This window comes from Pipistrellus hanaki (assembly GCF_964339955.1).
Source record: "Pipistrellus hanaki genome assembly, chromosome: 16".
NCBI lineage: Eukaryota > Metazoa > Chordata > Mammalia > Chiroptera > Vespertilionidae > Pipistrellus > Pipistrellus hanaki.
Genome location: NC_140518.1, coordinates 25,031,188 through 25,054,069, shown reverse-complemented (window position 1 = coordinate 25,054,069; position 22,882 = coordinate 25,031,188). Strand labels below are relative to the sequence as shown.

Below are 22,882 nucleotides of genomic sequence, written 5' to 3'. Positions count from 1 at the left end.
ATTACCTCTATACTAAACGGAAAAAAGTGATTAAAGTATTTTACTGGGAATTGAGTGGTGATGAAGCTCATGGTCTTTGTCCCTAAATATTTGCATATTAATAATTTGCTAAGTTTTGTAGCATTTTCATGTGCATTTTTTTTTCAATATTTCCATGTTGCAAATTCAAATAGGTTTACTCGAAACCAACAAAGGATTTTGGAGCAAAATAATCGGAGGGAAGACACCAATGTAAGTGAATAGAAATGTTTTAAAATACACAATTGGACAGTTTACAAACTGTATGGAGCAAGGCTTATGTTAAAATAAGCCTTAGAAAAGGAGACTCATTCCTTAACAATTGGGGTGGTTTTGGTGGTATACAGTACTTGCCTCAATAACTTGATGTCAAGTTATTAATGAGAGGTCATTAAAAGACGCTCTAATTAAGCAGGAACCCATGTAGAGGGTGAGATGTGATTGGTACTCATTGTTGTCTATGGAATGGATCCAAATAGGATCTTCTTTTCTCCAAAGGAAAGCTTCCAGGGAGAAAGCCTAAGTGATAAATGACCTGCCAGAGTTTTTTTTTGTTTTGTTTTGTTTTTAAATTATATTTGTGTTTGCTTTATTTTCAGACTGCCACTGAACCTTCTGCCCCATCCTGTGATCTTCTTGACCTAAGTCCCAGCACTCCGAATCATAGGGCTACTCTGGAAGAGGTCAACGCCATGAATGCTCAGCTTTCAGACTTAAGTAAGGAGCAAAATAATCAGAGGGAAGCATGCAGGTCTTTTAGGCCAGCAGAAGAGCGTAAGGCGAAACAGATCTCCTTTGTTTCATGATGAAACGCAACCAGAAAAGGACTGGCATTAGTTTGAATAGCAGGACTGTATCAGGAGATGTAATTACTTCTTGGCCAATGGTTGTTGGGTTCTACCCAGCACGGGAAAGGGATGTGACGGGCGGAGGAGGTCCTTGAAACTCATCCCACTGGCTTAGAATCTCCTGGCATTCCCATGGCTGCTTTGTAGAGGTTGTTCAATTCCATGGCTGGTACTTAAGTCTACTCTGAACCCACACATTATTGTCTTTGGGTTTCTCTGCCATACTACAGCATCAGATAAGGGAGTATTTGATGTAGAGGAATTCAGGAATTGGGAGGCCTTATCTACACAGTGGCAAAATGTAGAGGAGGAAACAGGCTTTGGAGTCAGAGGAGAGTCCAAGTTGAAATCCCAGTTCTGCCACCTCTTAGTCACCTAACCTCTGAGACTTCCCTACCCTTATCAAGTCAGAGCAAGGGTTATGTTAATGGGTTTCTGTGAAGGTAAAGAAACAATGTTTATAAAGTGAAATGTTGGCTTGGGGTTACCTATCTTATTTGTTATGTCCTACTAGTCTCTCAAAAAAAAAAAAAAAAAAACCTGGGTAAATTATAGAATAAGGATTATGAAAAATGCTGATGTCCAGAAGTTTTTGCCAAACTGAAATCCGTTTATTTTCCTATATTAGGAGGTTTTTTTTTTTTTCCAGAGTCAGAATATTTGGTATGACTGAATTTGTGGTTTTCCTGTAACTTCCTTCATTTCTGAAATGCTGACTGCTGGCTTGCTAGAGCAGTGGCATGTGTGGAGTCTATTTCATTAAAGACTTTTCTTACATTTTTATCAGGCATTTTCCGGGGGCAAGGGGGCGGGAGATAGTTATTCTCTTTGGGGTGTCTCACTTAAGATGGGAAATTAGGAATTTGGGGAGGTCAGGGTAGAGCTCTGAATATACAGCTGATTTTTACTTTGGAAGTTGGCAGAACAAGACATGCAAAATCTCCTTCCTTCCTGATGAGCTTGGAATTTTAGAAAACCCAGCACATTAACATTTGTTACTTTCTCAACAACCTCTCCTGTGGCAGGGAATTTCTCTCTTCCCAGTTACCCTAAAAGAGGCCCTTTAATTTCCGTTTGAGGAAGTTCTATAATTTTATGGTGACAGAAATCTCTCTCTCCTCTTCCCATCCTCCCCCCGCCCCCCACCCCCCATGGAAAAGCCAACAGAACAAATTACCAACAAAATGTTTTCTAGCCAAACAGCATGTCCATTTAAAATATATATATATTTTTAATTGGTTTTTTACAGAGAGGAAGAGAAAGGGATAGAGAGTTAGAAACATCGATGAGAGAGAAACATCGATCAGCTGCTTCCTACACATCCCCTACTGGGGACATGCCCGCAACCAAGGTACATGCCCTTGACCGGAATCGAACCTGGGACCCTTCAATCCTCAGGCTGATGCTGTTTCCACTGAGCCAAACTGGTTTTGGCAACATGTCCATTTTGTGTCCTAGGTTTCAGCTCTACAACTCCTGTGATAATGAACAGCTTGCAGCCCAGTCCTCGCCCACAAATGGATCTGCTAGCCTTGGAAAACACAGACCCAGCCATGTAAGTATGTCCGTCATACTCCAGAACCCTCACCACCTCCTTCTGATGCCTCATACTCCAGAAAGCATGACATGGTAGGAAAACCAGAGACTTGGGAATCAGACAGACCTGAGTCGGGATCTCAGCATGCTGCTTCCTACTAGCTCTGTGACTTTGGACATGATACTTACCCAGCATAAGCCTTCCATTTCTTCTAAGAATACTTCCTAGGATCTTACAAAGATTCTGTGAGATGCTGTATGTACCTCCTAATATAGCACTTGGTAGGTCATAAGCCTTCAATGAATTGTCTCTGTATCTGTTCCTGTTTTAAATTGGTAACAGAAGTAGAGGAAATACGATGACAGAGGAAGGAGAAGGGAAATGAGGTTCAGAATCGTGAAGAGTCATGGCCACACCAGTAACCAAGGACTTGCTATGAGCCAGGTGCTTTGCTAAGCTGTTTTTGTTCATTTCATTTAATTCTTGCCAAAGTTCTTGGGTCAATGCTGTTACCATTATTCTCATTTTATGGGAGGAAAGGCTGAAACTTAGGGAATAGAACTTGTCCCAGTTCATATGCTATTAAATAGCAGTTCTAGCTAATAGCTGCTTATTTTACTCTGTGATCTCATGGGTCTTCTTATGCATGAAGATCACTTGGGTGGCTCTGGCCACCAGAAATTCTGATTCAGCAGTAGAGACAAAATAAACCATCCTAATGTCTTATGTCTTGAGATTTTCCCCTGTGTTTGCAGTATAATGTGTTCATCACAGAACAAAAGAGTGCTGAAATTATTCATAACAGAAAGGATCAAAACAGTGATGAAGGGATAAAGTCATAGGTCGTATTTATAGCCCACTTACCATCAGGTAATAGGCTAAGAAGAATAAGAAATGCCCATTAGCCAAAACTGGTTTGGCTCAGTGGCTAGCGTGTCAGCCTATGACTGAAAGGTCCCAGGTTCGATTCCGGTCAAGGGCATGTATCTTGGTTGCGGTCACATCCCCAGTAAGGGGTGTGCAAGGAGGCAGCTGGTTGATGTTTCTCATCCTTGTTTCTAGCTCTCTATCCATCTCCCTTTCTCTCTGTAAAAAATCAATAAAATATATTTTTTAAAATGCCCATTAATTTCTTAGAAGTGCTCCCAAAAGGCCTGAGGTAGGTATCCTATCATTCTCATTTTACAAATGAAGAAAATAAGGTTACCCAACTAGTGCATACATGGGATTCAAATTCAAAGGGGCCTGATTTGAGTGCCTGCTCTTTTTTTCTTTCTGCGCTTTAATTTTAAAAATCTCCTTATGATAAAATTGACACCCATCCCTTTTTAATGTACAGTTCTAGAAACTTTAACATATCTATAGATTCATGTAACCATCACCAAAATAACTAACTCCCTTGTGTCTTAGTTCTTGAAAAGATTGTGTAAAATTGGTGTTTGCTTCATCTATTTTGAAGCTCTGTTATTAAGTGCATATGCATTTAGGATTGTCACATTTTCTTGGTGAATTGACCCTTTTATCATTATGTAATGTCCCCCTTTGTCCCTTATAATGTTCTTTGCCCTGACATCTACTTTGATATTAATACGGCCACTCTAGCTTTCTCTCAATTGGTGTTTGCTTGCATCGTATATCTTGTTCCATCTTTGTACTTCTAACTGTATCAAAATATTTTAAGTGAGTTTATTGTAGATAGCAAATGCTTGTATCATGCATTTTTATGTATTCTCGTAATTCCTGACTTTAATTGGTATGGTTAAACCATTTCTATTTAACGTAATTATGTGTTTGGAATAAGATCTATGATTGTGTAATGTTTTCTTTGTGTCTCTCTCCTCTCCCCACCCCCCTTCCCTGCCCCCCAACTCCTGTTTTCTGCATACTTTGAATTATTTGGATATTTTTTTCAGCATTCCATTTTACCATTGTGATTTTGACTGTATCTTTGTATAGTTTCTATATGGGGCAGGAACTGATTACTCTAGGGATTGCAATATACATAACTTTTAAGTCTACTTAGAACCAGTATTTGATCATTTGGAGTGAAATGTGGAAGTCTTGTGACCATATAGATCCCCCATTTAAATTATAGTTATCATAGATATGACATACGTATACATTGGAGTTAAAAACTACCACTAGACAATAGAATTTTGCTTGCAACCCACAAATACAGGGCGTCCCAAAAATTGTATACACTCTTTGAATCATTATTAACTCCAATGGGTTAAATCTGAAAAAAAGGAAATATCAAATGAACTATCAGCTGTTAGTGTGTATACATTTTTTTGGGGCACCCTGTATATCTCAAAGAACTCAGAAAGAGACAAATAGTGTATTTTATTTACGTAATATTTGCCATTTCTGTTTCTCCTTTATTTTCTCCCAGGATAATTTCCCTTCTGTCTGTAGAATTTCCTTTAGCCATTCTTTTAGAGCAGGTTTATCAGAAGCAAAAATTTTAGTGTTATTTCACTTGAGTATGTCATTATTGCATATTTGTTCCTGAAGGATATTTTCACTGGATATAGAATTCTGGGTTAGCAGTTCATTTTTCCCCTCAGCAGTTTTTAAACATTGTTCTACTGTCTTACGGCCTAAATGGTTCCTATTGAGAAATCTATATTCATTCAAATTGTTGTCCCCTATAGATTCTGTGTTTTCTCTGACTATGCATTCAATAATTTTTTCCCCCTAACTTTGCATAGTTTGATTATGATTTTAGTTTAGGCATGGATTTTAGTTTATGTTCTTTTTGGTTTGCTGAGTGTATTAGTTTCCTGTGGCTACCATTAAAAAAAGTGATCACAAATTCAGTGGTTTAAAACCACAGGAACTTATTTTCTCATAGCTCTGGAAGCTAAAAGTCTAAGATTCAGCAGGAGCACACACCCCTTTGGGCTGCATTTTTTGGCACGTCGCTGCATCACTCCATTTTGTGCCTCCACCTTCACATTGCCATTTTCTCTAGAAGTCCCACTGCTTGTCTTTCAAGCTCACTTATCTTTGGATTCACAGGATGGTACTGTCATTTCAAAATCTTTAACTTAAATACATCTGCAAAGACCCTTTTTCCAAATAAGGTAACATTCTTAGGTTCCAGGAATTAGAACAAGGACATATGTTTTTGGGAGCCATCATTCAACTTACTCTGCTGAATTTTTGACTCTGTGAGTTTATGTCTATCAACAAAATCGTGAAATCTTCAGCCTTTATCATTTGAAATACTTCAATTACCTTTTCAACACTACACATTTTCTGCTCTCCCTCTGGGACTCTTGTTGACACAAATCTTAGATCTGTTGTCATTGTCTCAGATTCCCTAGGGTCTGTTCATTGCTTTTCTCCCTTTTATTTTTTTCCTGTTTTTTAGATTGCATAATTTCTATAGATCCATGTTCAAGTTCACTGATTATTTCCTCTGTCATCCCTATATGTTGTTGAGCTCATTCCATAGTGATTGTTAAATTTCACTTATTGTATTTTTCAATTCTAAAATTACCATTCGACTCTTCACATCTTGTGTTTCTTTGCTCAGGTTTCTGTTTCCATTTGTTGTTTTTTTCGTTTTTTCCAAGAGAGCAGTTGCTTGTTGAAGCATTTGTAGCAGGAGCTGCTTTAAAATCTCAGATCATTTCAGCACCTGTGTCCTTGTGATATCAGCGTCTGTCGATTTGACTTTTCTCTTGCCACTTGAAATGCTTCCAGTTCTTCAAGTGCCTACTAAGTTTGGTTTGTATATTGGATTTTTTTAATGTTCTGAGATACTTGCTCTTACTTAAATCCTATCGAGAATGTTGATACTTTGATATCAGTAGGCAAGCAGCCTTGTTAGTTTCATGCCACAGTTTTAAGCTGCCCTCTGCATGCTGCGGTTCCCATGTGGCTAAGCTTTGCAAGCCTTTGCAGAGCTGTTCAGCGCTGTCTCACCTGTGCCTCGCTCAGTGGTCAGCCTGAGGTCTGGACGGCAGGCTGTGTCCAGTTCTCATTACCTTTGGCATCCTGCCTGGGAACAGATCCACAGAGTTACAGATCAGAGGGAGAGCTCAGGAATTCACAAACAACTTGGAGTTTGTTTTTCCAAATATGTCCCTCTGTGTGGTGTCTCTGATACTTTATCTTCCCAGGACTGCCTTTTTGGTTCCAGTCAGAAATGGGAGGTTTGCTATGCCATGCGCTTTCTTCAGTGTTATTGTGTCTGGGCCCAAATGGCAGGACAGAGAGGGAAAAAAGAAACAAGGAGGTCTCGCGTCCCCCCTCCTCCATCCCGTTGGGATCACAGTTCTACCTGTTAGAGAGGAAGGGTCCCCTCACTCAGGGTTTTAAACCCCTACAGGTCCCTATTACCCATGATGTCACTGCAGCCACCTTGGGATTGCCGAGGGTTAGGGGTGTGAGAACAGAGAGAAGAGGGGGGGAAATGGGTAGGGGATTTCCAGCTCTGAGCACACTACTCCTTAGGGAGAATTAAAGGGCTTCTTTTAAAGCTCTTGTCTGTCCTCACTGCCCCCTGCTGGGTTGTAGGCTACATTGCATTCAGGCTAGGGAAGACCAGAGGAGGAAAAAAAAACTGATAAGTTCACCCGTGATACTCAAATTCTTGTCTGCTTTCCAAGTCAGCCTTTAGCTATTTACTTTTCAGTCCTCAAATATTTGCCCCATGCATTCGTTCTGTCCAGGTTTTCTGTGTTTTGTGGGAGAGACAAGGCCAAGTGTGTTTACTCCACCTTCCCCAGAGCCAGCGCCCTCCCCAGGTCCTTCCTAACCTCTAGGCTGCATCACCTCCAGACCTTCAGGAAAAGATGGTGCGAGAGCTACTCTGATGGGATGACTGAAGGCTGTGTTTTCACGGTGTACTGTGCGTACACCCGCGTCTTGGGGCTCCCATGGCTAAGGGGCAGTGCTGTCTTTACTCTCTCTGGTATCTGGGCATCATGACCTGGTGGGCACTGAAAGTAGTTGGAATTGTTTTGTAAAATGAATACTTTGGTACAACCTGAAGGTACATTTTACGTTTCGTTTTTAGACCAGGAAAGTCATCTTACTTTTTGCATTTGTGTTCTCACTGTAGGGTAATCATGCTGTGTTGTCACACTATCCTAGGTTTGCCCAGAGGACCAGCCAAAACCCCGACTCAAGTCATATATACGAGAGTGTAAGTAGTGAAACCCTTTCCTGGCAGTGCACTAGCCAGATTACCACTGCCAAAAGGGAACTGCTGGCAGTTAATTCTAATGTTTTCCTCAATGTCTCTCTGAATTTATAATGTATTGATGTAGGCCTTGTTAGGAATTTTCCTTATTGTCTTTTTAATATTTATTTTTATTTTTATTTTTTAAAGTTACAGTTGACTTATAATATTATATTAGTGTCAGGTGTACAGCATAGTGATTAGACATTTATTTAACTTACAAGGTGATCACTCTGATTAGTCCAATACCCATCTGACACCATACGTAATTATTACAATACTAGAGGCCCAGTGCATGAAATTTGTGCACTGCAGGGAGGGGGGTGTCCCTCAGCCCAGCCTGCACCCTATCCAATCTGGGACCTCTTGGGGGATGTCCAATTGCTGGTTTAGACACGATCCCACATCCTTCTACAATCTAGGACTGCTGCCTCCCAACCACTCACCTGCCTGCCAGCCTAATCACCTCCTAACCACTCCCCTGACAGCCTGATTGACACCTAACTGTTCCCCTGCCAGCCCGATTGCCCCAACTGTCCTCCCCTTCTGGCCCAGTAACCCCCACTGCCCTTCTTTGCAGGCATGATCGCCCACAACTACCCTCCCCTGATGGCCATTTTGTGGCAGACATCTTTGACCACATGGGGTGACCATCTTGTGTGAGGGTGTGAAAGTCAATTTGCATATTACCTCTTTATTATATAGGATTATTGACTAGAGTCCCTATGCTGTACTTCACATCCCCATGACTATTTTTATAACTGGCAACTTGTACTTCTTAATCCCTTCCGCTTTTTCACCCATCTCCCCAGGCCCCCTACCATCTGGGAACTATCAAAAAAGTTTTCTGTATCTATGTGTATGTTTCTGTCTTGTTTGTCAGTTATCTAGATTCCACATGTCACTTTATGCCTTTCTATAGGGTCAAGATATTTTTGTACTTGTGGCTGAGATTTTATATTTAGTAAAACCACTAAATCTGGATTGAGGTAAATAGGGTATGGCAAAGTAGGTTTACAGTTGTAAGTGAAAGTTTTTATTCTTGTGTTATTGTATTATTTTTCCACACCAACAACTGTAAATATACTTTGCCCCACCCTGTATATTCCTCTTTTTTTAAAAAGCAACATGTTTCTTCAGAATTTCACATGGGAAATGAAGACAGAAAAGGCATGAAGACAGAAAAGCAGTACATTTTATAAGTGATTATTACTTAAAAAACTAAAGTAATAGTTCAGAATTACTAATTTTTGTCCAGTTAAGAGCATAACGGTTCTTAGAAGAGTGCCCCTTGGAAGCCTTGGAATCTAATTTAAAAAAAAGGGAAACTTACTGTAGAATGTTGATTTGAATATGCACTGTTTTCTTCAGCTTCCGGAATATCAAAATTCAGTATTACTACAGCCAGTGAGCCTACCCACCGTTCCAGCCACACCGTCAAACCAGACACTGCCAGCCTTGCCCGCCAACCACCCAGGTACTCGGGACTCTATTATGTACACTAACAAGGGAAAACTGAATGAGTCTGCAAGAGATGTATTGATAATTGAAAATAAGAGAGGAAAAATGAGAGGAGTTTGTTTGCATTTTTAAGTTCCATGAAGTAAATTCAGGGTAAATACCATTCTGACATTAGGACATTATAAAAATACTTGGGTTGTGCTGAATATTGTATTTTGAGCACCCAGGGTAAATGAACCATTAGCTGAAGTTTGAAATCCTTTGTTGTATAGATTTGTTGCCATGGGAGTAGTATTAGAACAGCAGGGTATTCGTTTCCAGCTGTCAGTCTTTGTTAGGATCTTACGTTTGACGTCTAAATCATAAGAATACTAATTGTGCGTATTCCCTTGTAAAGCACAATGTGTGTTTACTGCCTTTTTTTTTTTTTCTGCCTAAAGCGATGACAAAGAATGATCTCCAGCTACCCAATTACTACGAGGTAATGGAGTTTGATCCCTTAGCTCCTGCTGTCACGACCGAGTAAGTCATTTACAGAATGATTAATTTATTTGTTGTCTTGGTTCCCTTTGGTAGGCCTTGCTTATATATTTAACTTTGCTTAGATCTTGGCACAAATTGATGACCTTATTAAAAAATGACTTATGAGGTTTTATGGGAACTGTTGCTCTTAATGGTCTTACCGTTCTCAGCCTTGTGACTGAAAAATAAAAATGCTCAGGTTGCACATTAAGAAGTAACTGGAACCATCATGTGCACTAATGGATTCCTCGTGGTAGGCTTGGCAGAAAGCCGGGTTTTCTCCTGATTGAGGATACTAGTCACTGATTAATGACATAGTAACCCCACACTGATGGGATCTTTTAGCTATGCTTTGACTCCTAATCAGTCCCAAAACTCATGTTAAGAACTTAGTGTTAGTCTTGACTATGTATGACAACAGTGTGCTTAAAATGGATTAATAAAGCATTAGTAAAAATTAACTTGAAATCCTTCTGGCACCGGCACCATTATGTTTAGATGTCCTATAGGTCAAGTGTATAAAAATATTTCTGGGATGGTAGGCTTTAATGTATTTTGATTAACTGAACGTTAGCCCCCAAATTGTTAAATATGGCCAAAATATGTTTGTGGTAATCATTATTCAGGAACTGGCAGCCTGCACGCTGTATCTTTGCCTACGGCTGTGCAGAATATAAAATATGCATTTAAAAATTAATAGCCAATAGTTAAAACATGGATATTTCAAAAAATATCTGGACCTATGGATTTAGATGCCAGGCCTGCATTTTCACATGCTCGCAGTAGGTTGGGGCTATGAAGTGGCTGTCTCTTTAAGATTAGGCAGGCTCTGCAGTCCACCGGGCCCCTTGGCCTGGCCCCCTGCAGCCACTCATTTGACCTGCCTGGCAAGTGGAGGCATTTGAGGGAACACTCGGTACAAGGACCCCAGGAGAGAGGTTTGGTACATTCAGGGACACAGAAAAGCCAAGGCTAAGAGCAAAGAGAGCAACAGGGAACCTATTATCAGATGTGGAAACTGCAATTTGGAAACCAAAAAGGGAGTGCACAACTGTGATGAACTCGGTGACAGGACAAATAAGATGAGGACAACAGGATAATGGATTAAATAACTGGAAATAATTGATAAAAAAATGTTTTTAATAATTTCAGAGAGAGGGAGATAGAAAAATCAATGAGAGAATCATCGATCAGCTGCCCCCTGCATGCCTCCTACTGGGGATCAAGCCTGAAACACCATGTGCCCTGACTGGCAATCAAACTGTGACCTCCTGGTTCGTAAGTCAGTGCTCAACCACTGAGCCACATCGGCCAGGGTCATTGGTGATTTTAGTAAAAGCCAGTTTGGTAAATGGAAGGGGACAAAAGCCAAATTTCAGTGCATTAATAAGTAAGAGATGGAGTAGCGACAGTAAATGCAGACACCGGAAACTTAAACACGAAGGGATGCTGGGAAATGGTTTGGAAGTTAGAGGGTTACTGAGGTGGTTAACAAGTAGACACGGGATTAGGGACTGTATTGTTGATGCTGGAGCATCTATGAATGCTGAGGGGTAGGACCCAGTAGGCAGGGAGAGGTTAAAGATTCGGTTGGGGAAGGGGGGTAACTAAAGAAGGTAAGTGTTTGAGAAGCCAGGGCTGGAAAGGATCCCAGAAGTAAATGATGATGCAGATGAAAACAGAAGATTCAGTGATGGGAAGATGAGGAAGTATCCATATCAAGATATTTGACTTATTAAGAAGTGGGGTTTCTGACTCAGAGTGAAGAGGGAGATAAACTTGAGAGTGAAGGAGGCTGAAATAGTTTTGTGGAAAATGAACACTCATTAGGGAAACTTTTAAAAATATCTGGACCATGCTAGGGCTTTGTGATATTGATGACTAAGACTTCAGTGATTTTTAGATTTTTCTTCAGTCATGTATATGAATGTCGTGTTTATAGATATATTTTCTAGCCAAAGACATTTAAGACATATACAAAGAGTTGAATGAAGAATGTCATAGGAAAATAAATATATATCATATATATTATATACAAAGTACAAAGATGACATTTAAGCTAAAGGTGGCTCAGGAGTTTGGACTGTATTAACATAGATTATATAAGCTAAAGTTAGTATATTTTATAAAATGTCTTAAAACCAGGAAAAGCTGAACAATTTTTTTTAAAGCGAATTTTAGCCATATTTTTCATTAAGTCACAATTTAAGTAAATTGACTATACTCGTATTCGGCAAACTGTGGCTCGTGAGCCACATGCAGCTCTTTGGCCCCTTGACTGTGGCTCTTCCACAAAATGCCATGGCTTGGGCGAGTCTATTTTGAAGAAGTGGTGTTAGAAGTTTAAGTTTTAAAAATTTGGCTCTCAAAAGAAATTGCAATCGTTGTCCTGTTGATATTTGGCTCTGTTGACTAATGAGTTTGCCGACCACTGGACTGTACAATACACATATTGTTAAGATGCAGAGGAACTGCAACATTAGGACCTAAGAAAGCTACAACATAAGATTCAGGGCAGATATTTTTGTTTTTATTCACTTGAATAGCCTAAATGGCTAAGGGAACCAGAGACTTAGTTTAGGTTAAAACCCAAAATAGTGCTTTGAAAGTGATCTGTAACCCTTTTGCCACATTGGCTTGTTTGTTTCAGAGATATTTATGAAGAAATTGATGTTCATCACCGCAAAGGCACTCAAAATCATAGCGACTGTTAAGGTAAAGACTTCAACTTATCTTTCATTCCACATTCTATAGGATCTCAGTGTAGTTATCACTTTCTCTAGTTAGTATTTACACTCTGTGAGGGCCATCTGAGTCTCTAACACTTCAATGGGTGAAATATTAATATATGATACAAGAAGTTCCTTCAAATTATTCAATTGAATGAACTATTTGTTCACCAATGAAACACATTCTTTGTGACCTTGTTAACTAAAAATAATAAATCTTGGGAATGCGAAAATTCATCTGTGTATAAAAATATTAATGCTAACAAAAACTAGAATCAGACATCTGTCTTATATGTGTAATTGACACCTGTTAACTGGGACAGGTAGAAACCATTCATTGTTAATCCAGATAGGTCTGGATTATTTTTATTTGCTGGACTAGTCATCCCACTTATTTATTAATGGATGCATGACCACTAATAACCTATTAACCTTATTTATTTCCCTTACACACACCCAATGGGAATAGTACATTCCAGCCTTTCCTCGACTAGTAAGTGGCCCTCTAGTTATCAAGAAACGGGGAAAGAGAAGGAAAGGATGGGGATGGTTGACTATTTTCTGTTTATTCTAGGTGAAAATGAAGGACCAGCTCACTAGCTGCATTAGGAGTAACAACTCCAAGAGGTAGATTGTCCAGTTGTGAGGCCCAGAAGACAAGACCTATCAACACTTCAAAACCAGGGTGGAACTTTTCTCCTTGCCAACAGTGAAATTTAAATAGAAGAGTAACAGTTCAAGCTTTATCTAAAGAAACTTGCTTTTAACATATATTCACTTAAAACGCCAACAGAAGAAAAAATTCATTGTACTGAGGCCAATCAGGTTAATTGGAGCATCTTATATTTCTCAGGCTTTCCTACATTTAGAAATCATCACGTCTGTGATGAGAGTAGATGAATATTATTTTATTACAAAATAATTCTGAATAGGTGTAAGCACAAAATGTGAGAAACTAAATATAGTATTCAGGAGAATAGTGAGTGCCTTCATTAAACTAAAGCCAAATATGTGCACTTTTTTATAAATAATATTCTGTTTAGAATTGTGAATTGTAAAAACCTTAATATTGTAGTTCCTATTTCAGGTACAGGGCACTACATCAAGTTGCCTTTAAATACAATTCTTTATAATACTAAATGTTCTCTTTTTCTTTTTAATGCAATTAAAAATTTTTTGAAACAGACTACTATTACTGGAAAATATTCAGAATAAATTATACATTCATTTATATCATAAATTACAATGACAAATAAATTACTATTAAAACAATTTAATACATCTTTTTTACAGTTTGTTCATTGCAGAACTTATAATGTCAGTAAACTTCACATTTCCCACACTTACATTTATCATTCAGGGACTTGGACGCTACACAAAAAGCTAGTAGATACTTTCATTTCATTTCAATTTCATGATACCAAAACTTCAAAGTAATTATTCAGTACTCTGAATGTAAATCACCCTAGATCTTAAAGGAAAAACAGTCCCATCTGAAATCAGAATGTAATCTTTGGGTAAACTGTTAGGGCTTAGTGTTTCCCCTTCCATTTGGAGCTTTTCATATAGTGACTGTACACAATGAAAACAAAATAGTAACCAAGTGTTTTAGAAATATAGTCAGAAGTTTTGATCTAGAACCTGAGACAATACTGGGCATTAAAAAACAAGTACTTCTACAAGTATATATTGCTAATAATTTGGAAGGGGATCATGCCTACATATTTAAGAAACAAAGCAGTTTCTTTTAATTACTACTTAGCAAAGTATGGTTTTGAACAGTTATACATTCTAAATAGGCATGCAGATTCCTTATGATAAAAAGCTGAACCTGTTCTCTCAATTTTAAGTAGGGTAAATTAGTTGGGGGGAAGAACAGCAATACATAATATTTAAAATAGAAAGCATAAAACAGAATAGAATACATTATTGTAGAATGTTTCTCTTCTGAGAAGACAAGATACATGATTTTTCAAAAATCACAAATTTGAAGCAGGACTTAAGATACTGACTTCAATTATAGCCTGGAACTGGCAACTGGTGGCCCTCCTTTGCTTCAAAAAAAGTATAAGAAAGAGTGATGAGATCAACATTCACCATTCTTGGATCTTCAGCAAATTCAGGATCAATGTAGAAAAACACTGGCATATCTACTTCCTCTTGTGGATTAAGCCTTTGTTCTTCAAAGCAGAAGCACTAGAAATTATAAAAAGGTATTACTTTATTAATATTTCTATTATCTAGAGCAGTGTTTCCCAAACTTTTGACATATGTGTACCCCTTCTATAATTTTCATAACGCTGAGTACCCCTCGTACTCATGAGAACATAGAATTAGGCGCAGCTAAGCTCAGTGCAGTGCATATCCCCACCCAACTCTTCCCGTACCCCTGGGGGTACGTGTACCACACTTTGGGAAACACTGATCTAGAGTAAAAACTAATGGTACATTTATTGGCTTTAATAAGCACACTGTTAAACATAATCTTTAAATCCTGTGATAGGGTAACAGCATCTTTTCATCTTAGAGTAGGGGTGTCGAACTCAATCAGAGAAGGGGCCAAAATCTAAAATCCAGCCTAAATCACGGGCCGAATGGTTTACTGAACAGTCATAAACTGACAATGTCATAAACTGACAGCGGAGTGCAGTGATGACAGCGCGGTGCGGGCCACATTGCAAGGCCTGGCGGGCTGGATTTGGCCCGCGGGCCTTGTGTTTGACACGTGTCTTAGATTGAGTTCTGCTTTAAGAATCGGGAATCAACAAATTCTAATCTTAAGAGCAGATTTCCATTTAGTTTGGATCTACACCTCTACATAGCTGTTATAAGCAATGAAAAAAAAAACAACAGTTTGAAGTTTAAAAGAAATTAGTTTTCAGAAATCAGTACCTACTAAAGCACTGCAGTAAATTTAGTGCTAAACAGATTTTTTGTACTTTTAACATATTCTATAATTTGCATTTAGTTGTACCTGTATTTTATTGAAATACTGTCCAGCTTCAAATGGTACAACATTGTACGTAGAAATTCCAATTATTGGTTTGTCAGTAGGATTCTTAGCTTTATAAAAAGCCAGTGCAGTCTCTCCAGGTACTACCTGTTTTTTAAAAAAACATATACATTATCAATAAGTCTCACACAGCTCCTTCTTTCCCTACTAAATCAGTCATTTTTTTTCCTATCCATCAGACCATAATACCTAATCTAAACTAAGAGCCAGCAAAATAGTAAATACTACCCATGAACACCTGATTTCCAAATTTTACTTATATATATCAGTGAAGAACCGATGCTCTAATATGCATACTTAATTATGGAGTCTGTCAACATTTTGAAATTAAATTCAGATGAATGTTTCCAAAACTGTGAAACAGTTTTAAGTTTCACTAAATTTTGCACTGAAAAAGTAATCTTTTAATACTTACAGTAATCTTTTGATCACTTACATATATTTCCGTTTGCTGAGGTCTAAAGTTCCACTGGAGACTTGCGTGCACATCTGCATTGAAGGTGACTTTAATGATGCGATTCTTAACAGGCACCATGTTTTCAATCTGGTCTGTCGAATGCCCTGCTGCTACTGATCCTCCAAGTCCAGTAGTCTAGAAAAAGAATATGTATTACTTTTAGGTGCTGATGATCTATTTATTGGATAAAATCATAATGTTAAAAACCATTTAACTTTAATAACACAATAGGAGCCAAGTTTATGTACTATCACTGACCATTTCTGATGAATGTGTCAAATGATTAACCACTTTGGGGGTGTCAAGGGCCTAAATTTATTTAAGTCATATTTTCTCAGTAATCACTCGGTTATGTGGCATGGTCAAAAATGAGTCATTTGCAGACAGCAGACTCTTCACTGATAATACAGCTCAGAATATTTAGCTTTTCAATAAGTATGCTTTCCATTATTCCTAGTATTTAATATAAACTATTATTAATAGAAAGAAAATTTACCCACAATCCTGTCATTTTAGTAAAACTATTTAAATAATTCAATTTTCCTGTCTGGTCCTTCTTCATATTATAACTTTCACAGCACAGATTCATTTTAGCTTCACTTCCGTAGTCTGCTTTTCTCAAGCACCGTAAGTATTTTCCCATGATGGTAAATGTTTTCGTAACTTTTTTCTGTATTTTTGGTGTAGTATAGCTTTTCCAGATATCCATCAGTTAGAAAACTTGATCCCTTTGGCCACTGAATGAATTAATCAAAAGACATCGGAATAATCTGCGTATGACACTTCTTCCCTATCTTTCTTGCCATTATTTCCTTTATGATCAGAGATGCTCAAAAAAATATTCTTACTTCCAGGCTCATCCTTCTTCTGATGCTTGAGGTTGCCAGAATTCTGGTCTCCGGGTAATTAATCTGTTACTATACTAGGAAAAAAATACCAAATTTGAGGCTCGGGAAAGTCTACCGGCAAAATAAAGTATGACTAACTCCCGCTTATTACACAAGTCAGCTAGCTTCCCTTGACTGCCATGCAAATTAATTATAACTCTAAAAGATGCATCCGACGGCAAGCCTTTATCTTTGTGCAATATATAAGTATATTCTTCTGTCCAAGAAGGCTATACTGCTTAAGTTTTGACATATAACTTCTTTTCCTTATATTCGAAATCAGTTGAATATCGATTCCTTAAGGCACTCTTTCTGACTGGCAGTCTTCGAATATAGATTCTTTAAATTTATGTCGGATTACAGAAATTGAATAGAAAATGGCACTTAGAAGAAGAAAATATGTCCAGGTCTCTAGTCTAGTTCTGCCACTAACTGAATCCAAGAACTCAATAAACAATCTTACTTTCTTTGTTGAAGGCTCATAAAATGAGATCACTGTATTAAGTGGTTTATATAAGCCCTTATTTTTGCCTCTGAAGTTCTGAGTCCAAAAGTGAAAGAGATACTCTTTTGGAAATGACATTATTTAACATCCAACTGTGATTTAAGTTTAGGATCATAAATTACAACTGCTTTTACTTTTCTGCCCTGTGCTTGCACACGTGCACAAAATATTGCCATTCACTTCAGTTTAGGGCAGGACTTCTCAACCTTGGCACTAATGACAGTTGGGGTTGGATAATTCTTTTTTTTTTTTTTTTTTTTGTGATGAGGTGGAATTTCTGTCCTGTTTATTGGTAAGACTATTGGCCTGATGCATGAAATTCGTGCATGGGGTGGTAGCGGGGGAGTTGTCCCTTAGCCCGGCCTACACCTTCTCCAATCTGGGACCCCTTGGGATCCGGCCTAAACTGGCAGTCAGACATCCTTGCAATCCAAACGCTGGCTCCTAATCACTCACCTGCCTGCCAACCTGCTTGCCCCCAACTTTTCTCCCAGCCAGCCTGCTCACTTCCAATTGCGCCCCCCCCCCCCCACCAGCCTGCTTGCCCCCGACTGCCTCCCCTGCCGACCCTCAACTGCCCCCTCTGCTGACCTGCCTGATCACCCCCAACTGCCCTTCCCTCCTGGCCTGAGACCCCTTATTGCCTCGGCCTCAACCCCGCCGCCATGGCTTTGTCCAGAAGGATATCCAGAGGGTCTCCCGGTCTAATTAGCAGGTTACCTTTTTATTTGTACAGATGTTTAGCAGCATCCCTAACCTCTACCCACCAGATACTAGTGGCACCCTCCTGCCAGGTTGTGGCAACCAAAACGCCCTCAGACATTGCTAAATATTCCCTAAGGAATAAAACCAACTTGGTTTGTGGAGGTCCATACTTGCTGTTTGTGTTCAGTTCCGCTGACTGAACCAACTGGTAGTTTTGGGATTCAGGCTGGTTCTAGGCTTGCCTCTGATGGAAACTCACATTCCACACTCATCTTCCACAAATCAAGCGATTGCACTATCCCACATAAATGCTGGTATCAGGAAACTGAAAAGTCCCTTTGACTTCTGTTTCGGTCACCACCCAAAATAAAGGTAAAGGAATCTCTGTAAACTCAGGGGAAGTTAGACAGGTATGAACAGTGGAATCAAAGATTCTGAGGAATCTAAAAATATTACTAATGCTTGACCCCCTACTCCAAAACATTCTGATTTAACTGGTTTGGGATGTGATTGATCTGGCTGTCAGTTTTGTGTGTTTTTAAAAATATATATTTTATTGATTTTTATAGAGAGGAAGAGAGAGGGATAGGGTCAGAAAAATCGATGAGAGAGAATCATGGATCAGCTGCCTCTTGCACACCCCCTACTGGGGATTTGCCCACAACCAAGTACATGCCCTTGACCAGAATCAAACCCGGGACCTTTCAGTCCGCAGGCAGATGCTCTATCCACTGAGCCAAACCGGTTTCAGCAGGCTGTCAGTTTTTTAAAAAGCCCCCTGGTTACTCCAATACCCACCCCAGCCAGAGAAGCAAATTATCACTTTAAAAAACTATGGAGACTATATAGGAATTAGGTGAAGTTTGCGTTGGCCAATGGGTCTCAAACATTTGTTTGCATCAAAGCAGCTAGAAGAGGACTTATTAAAACAATGACACCCCCCAGATTCCTGATTGAGCAGTTCAGGAGTTGGGCACAACAATTTGCACTCAAGTCCCAAGGTGATGTTGATATTGCTGGTCCCAAGGACCACACAGAGAACGAGCCAGATTCTGATGAAAACGGAGCCCAGGATAAGCACGCTCCAGTTATAAATGAACGGGGATGGGGTCCTCAAAAGCCCAATTCATCTCTTCTTAGAGATAAAAAGCTATGCCCAGTGCAAGCACAAGTAACATTGACTCCTATTTCCAGGGTGAACCTGCGCGCATAAACCACGTGGCCCACTGAGTGAATGTACTAATAAAGTACACTGCATTTTTGTAAAGCGAGCACGTGTGCAAGCAGCAGGAGGGTACAGCAGATGGCTGGGTTCCGGAGAACAGGCTGCGGACCTTTCCGGGGAGCTCGGAGACCACGGAGTTTCCCTCCGCAGCAGCAGGACCACGCCAGGGGGCTGGGTCCCACTTGCAGCTTCGCAGCGAACTTTCCTCGGTGACCTTGGCCAAGTCACCTTTTTGAGCCCGTTTCCTCTCCGGGCAATCATCTCGGGACGTCCCCAGGGCAGCGGCAGCCCTACCTGGCAGTAGAGCCGATACAGGGGCACGGCGGCATAGGACGCCCCCAGCATGCCCACGGCGGCCGCGGCCATGTACGTGAGGACGGTCTTGTTCCGCCGCCGCCATTCCTCCTCCTGCGCGCGGGCGTGCGGGTTCGTGCTCTTCGGCCGCCGCGCCGCCGGCTGCACGGCCAGGTCCCGGGCCAGGCTCGAGCGCCTCCACGTCCCGATCAGCCTCGGCCCCGGGGTCCCAGCACCTCCCGTCCCGCTCCTCTCCGGCCGGAGCCACCGCTCAACCCACTCCGCCACGCAGGTCGGGCGCCCGAGGGGACGCCAGCGCCAGCCACACAGAGCGACGCGCCTCCATCCCGGACGCCAGAGCCCTCCCATAGCGTCCGGAGAGGACGCCCGCCGGTCACGCACGAGGGGAGATCTCGCGAGGCCTGCAAAGTCTCGCGATACCAAAGCGTAGGCTGCCGCCGCTGCCTTGGCTACCAGGCTGCTGGGGAGGCTGACGCCTGGGAGTCGAGCTACGGAGGCCGGGTGGCCAGGGTAAGTTCGCGTTTTGCTTTAGGACTGTTCCTCCCACTTTGTTTTCGCTCCTACTTTACCTAACTTACTTTTAGGAACAACGCCTGGCATCCCTCCGCGTGCACCCGTCCTCCCTCGGGGTGGGGTCCCCGGTGTCTTCCTAAACTGCCTCAGTCTTTGTCTGGACCCAGGGGCCCCCCACGGCCGCTGTCCCGCGCTCCTCGGACCTGGGGTACTCTGGCCGCCCGCCTGCTCCGGAGCGCGCAGCCCTGGGCGCTAGGATCGATGCCCTGTCCTGGGAAGCCTTCCTTTTGGATAACTAAACCTCAGCCCACTCGAACCATCTCGTGCATTTTTCTCAGCTCCAAAGGGAATCGGCGTCAACTTCTCTGACGCCCCTGTAACTGCTTGCCCAGCGACATCCCCGCTGGTGGAGTAGGAGGGACGCGGTGCATCTGAAGTTTGTGTAGAGGGACTGATCGGAAATCCAAGATCATGTACCGAAGAACGCAAGGGAATGGGGCTGTTCTTCTCGGGAAATAAGTGTTTGGGGGATGTGATCGCTTTCTTCCTCCGTTATCCCACAGGACCGACTGGACAGCAGAGCGGACTTTGCTGCACCGGAAGGAAGCATCGTCTTTCTAGAAACGATGTGAAGCAGCGGTGAGGAGCTCGGAGTCAGAGGTTAGGTCTGGATTCATGCCGGGGTCTGCACTTTGGCCTGTGTCCTTGGGCCAGTTGTTTGACCCAAGACTTCGTGACCTTATTTGTAAAGTGGGGATCATCATAGTGAGGTTCTGCATGTAAAGTGATTTGCACAGTGCCTGAGACGTAGTAAAAAAAAAAATAGTAAATGCTAGGCTTTCTTTTCTAAGGACCAGACCTGCTCGAGAAGTGATTTTTAGTGATTTATTTATTTATTTCTGTTCCTGTGGGCCAGATCCTGTTCGACCTACTAGGGCTACAAATAGATAAAGTGTCAAATCCACTTCTGTTATGGCGAGTCTTCTGATGACTCAGGAGGTGATCAAGTAACAGATACATAAATAAGAGAATTTCACACAACAATCTGTATAATGAAAACAACAGAATAAGATAATAGTGTAGTTTTATTATTTTTTTTCTTTCTTTTCTTTATTATTTTTTTGGAACTTCGTGCTACACATTTTCAAAGAGCCACATAAGAAGGCAAAAATACTTCCCTCAACCTGGAAATAAATTGGAAGGGCATACAATTTCTTTTTAAATCATGACGCTTGGAAGTTTAGCACCAGCATACAAAATAAACAGAAAAGGGGATGGGGACATTTACTATATATTTCAGATTTCTTTGGTTGGGGTTCTTCCCATGTGGTATTAATATTTCTTCTTTTGACTCATATTACCAAAACAGTAAAAGTTAGTTAAATATATATATAAACTTAGTGGTTGCTGAAATTGAGGAGGTTGCTCTCTTGTCTTCTGTGCAGGCATTTCTGGAAAAATCGGCTGACATTCTCTTTTTATATTTGTTTGGTAAAGAATAATCATGCCAGGCCCCTGTGCCTCAATGGTTGAGCATCGCCCTGTGAACCAGGAGGTCGAGGTTCGATTCTAGTCATGGCACATGCCCAGGTTACAGGCTCCATTCCCAGTAGGGGGTGTGCAGGAGGCAGCTGACCTATGATTCTCTCTCATCATTGATATTTCTGTCTCCCTTTCTGAAATAAAATCCAAGCACCTTTTGACTCTTTTCTACTCTGGAACCGAAATCTCAAGATTATGTGATTCTACAAATTTATTTGTTTTATGAGAATGTTTGAAAATCTTTTCATCTGTATCTCCCTTAGTGCTTACACCAGATTGTCAGCTCTTTCGGGACATAATCTGTCATATTTTACATTTCTTACAGTGTAGACTCAAATCCCATGCAAATGTGAATGTCACTGAGAGCAAGCGTACATTCCCTCCAACGTCCTCTAGGCAACCTTTCTATGTAGCAACAGGTAGCAGAACATATAAGTGTCAGTCATAGCATCTTTGTCTTGAGCTCTATTATTTTGTTTTGTAATTGCAACTGAAACTATTCCTTTCCAAAGTACAACGATCTTGATAGCAATAAAGTGGTGTTGGCTGCAATTCTTGTGAGTCTGAGTCTGCTTGTGATAATGCATTAATAATTATGATAATGAGTGCTACATAATGGATTCTGCCTTGAATGGAATGGGAGCACCTCAGGGCAAGACTAGTACAACCTTGTTCTGCAGGTAGAGGTGTTGATTACAAAGGAACTTAAAACAGAAGGGACCTGACTGAGATTTCAGACTTGGCACCTTTAATTTGTAATGTCATTGCTCAGCCGTAAACGATTAATCTTTGTGAACCCTTTCTAGCTAGCTATCTAGTTTGATACTAGATATGATTGTGTCTAATTTTACAGAGTAAGTAACATAGGTTGTTATTTTTATATAAATCATTTTTGGGGTGGGAACTGGGAAATGGTAAAGGTTGAAAAGAAAGGAAAACGAAATTTTGAGTCACAATGTTTTCCTATTGCGTGTGACTGCTTTTCAGACTTTTTGAAGACATGGATTATAAAGATGTGTTATTTTTAAAATTTAGTTTCTAATTACTTTTTGGTATTTTAATGGCTAATCACAATTGAGGAAATTGCAACTTCAGTCTTAGTATATTAGTCACTGGGCTGTATTTTGTAACTGTCTATCTAATAAAGTTACTGGGTTCATTTGGCAATGTGAAATACCTAGCAATTAATCTAGCATTATTAACAACTGTTTACTTGGTAGCTATATGTTACAAGATTTTTCCTGTACCTAATTGAGGAAGAGGAAGGCATTTGAATAAATAGTAAGAACAAGTGAATTCTAGTTTGCTTGAGATTAGGCTGAATATTCACTGTTTCCCAATTAGATCAATTCACACTCATGGCATGAAGTTGCCTTAGTAAGTCTGGATATTCTAGTTTCTTATTCTTGGC

General features: G+C 40.4%; 2 protein-coding genes across 3 annotated transcripts in view; one reads left to right on the top strand and one right to left on the bottom strand.

Moving 5' to 3' along the window:
• TOM1L1 (target of myb1 like 1 membrane trafficking protein) overlaps nucleotides 1-13,902 on the top strand; it is a 46,262-nt gene extending 32,360 nt beyond the window's left edge. For both annotated transcript variants that reach the window (XM_084862589.1, XM_084862590.1), the window contains 8 exons: nucleotides 174-231; nucleotides 618-735; nucleotides 2,325-2,421; nucleotides 7,510-7,561; nucleotides 8,969-9,074; nucleotides 9,499-9,580; nucleotides 12,231-12,295; nucleotides 12,884-13,902. In XM_084862589.1, coding sequence (XP_084718715.1) covers nucleotides 174-231; nucleotides 618-735; nucleotides 2,325-2,421; nucleotides 7,510-7,561; nucleotides 8,969-9,074; nucleotides 9,499-9,580; nucleotides 12,231-12,294 — 577 coding nt within the window. In that variant the 3' untranslated portion in view covers nucleotide 12,295; nucleotides 12,884-13,902. The remainder of the gene's footprint in view (nucleotides 1-173; nucleotides 232-617; nucleotides 736-2,324; nucleotides 2,422-7,509; nucleotides 7,562-8,968; nucleotides 9,075-9,498; nucleotides 9,581-12,230; nucleotides 12,296-12,883) is intronic.
• Nucleotides 13,567-19,814, bottom strand: COX11 (cytochrome c oxidase copper chaperone COX11). Its single transcript, XM_084862614.1, has 4 exons — nucleotides 19,396-19,814; nucleotides 15,759-15,914; nucleotides 15,284-15,409; nucleotides 13,567-14,505 (listed from the first exon to the last, which is right to left on the bottom strand). Exons 1-4 carry the CDS (start codon nucleotides 19,762-19,764, stop codon nucleotides 14,323-14,325), a joined length of 834 nt encoding a protein of 277 aa, XP_084718740.1. The 5' UTR covers nucleotides 19,765-19,814; the 3' UTR covers nucleotides 13,567-14,322.
• Between the last annotated feature and the right edge of the window lie 3,068 nt (nucleotides 19,815-22,882).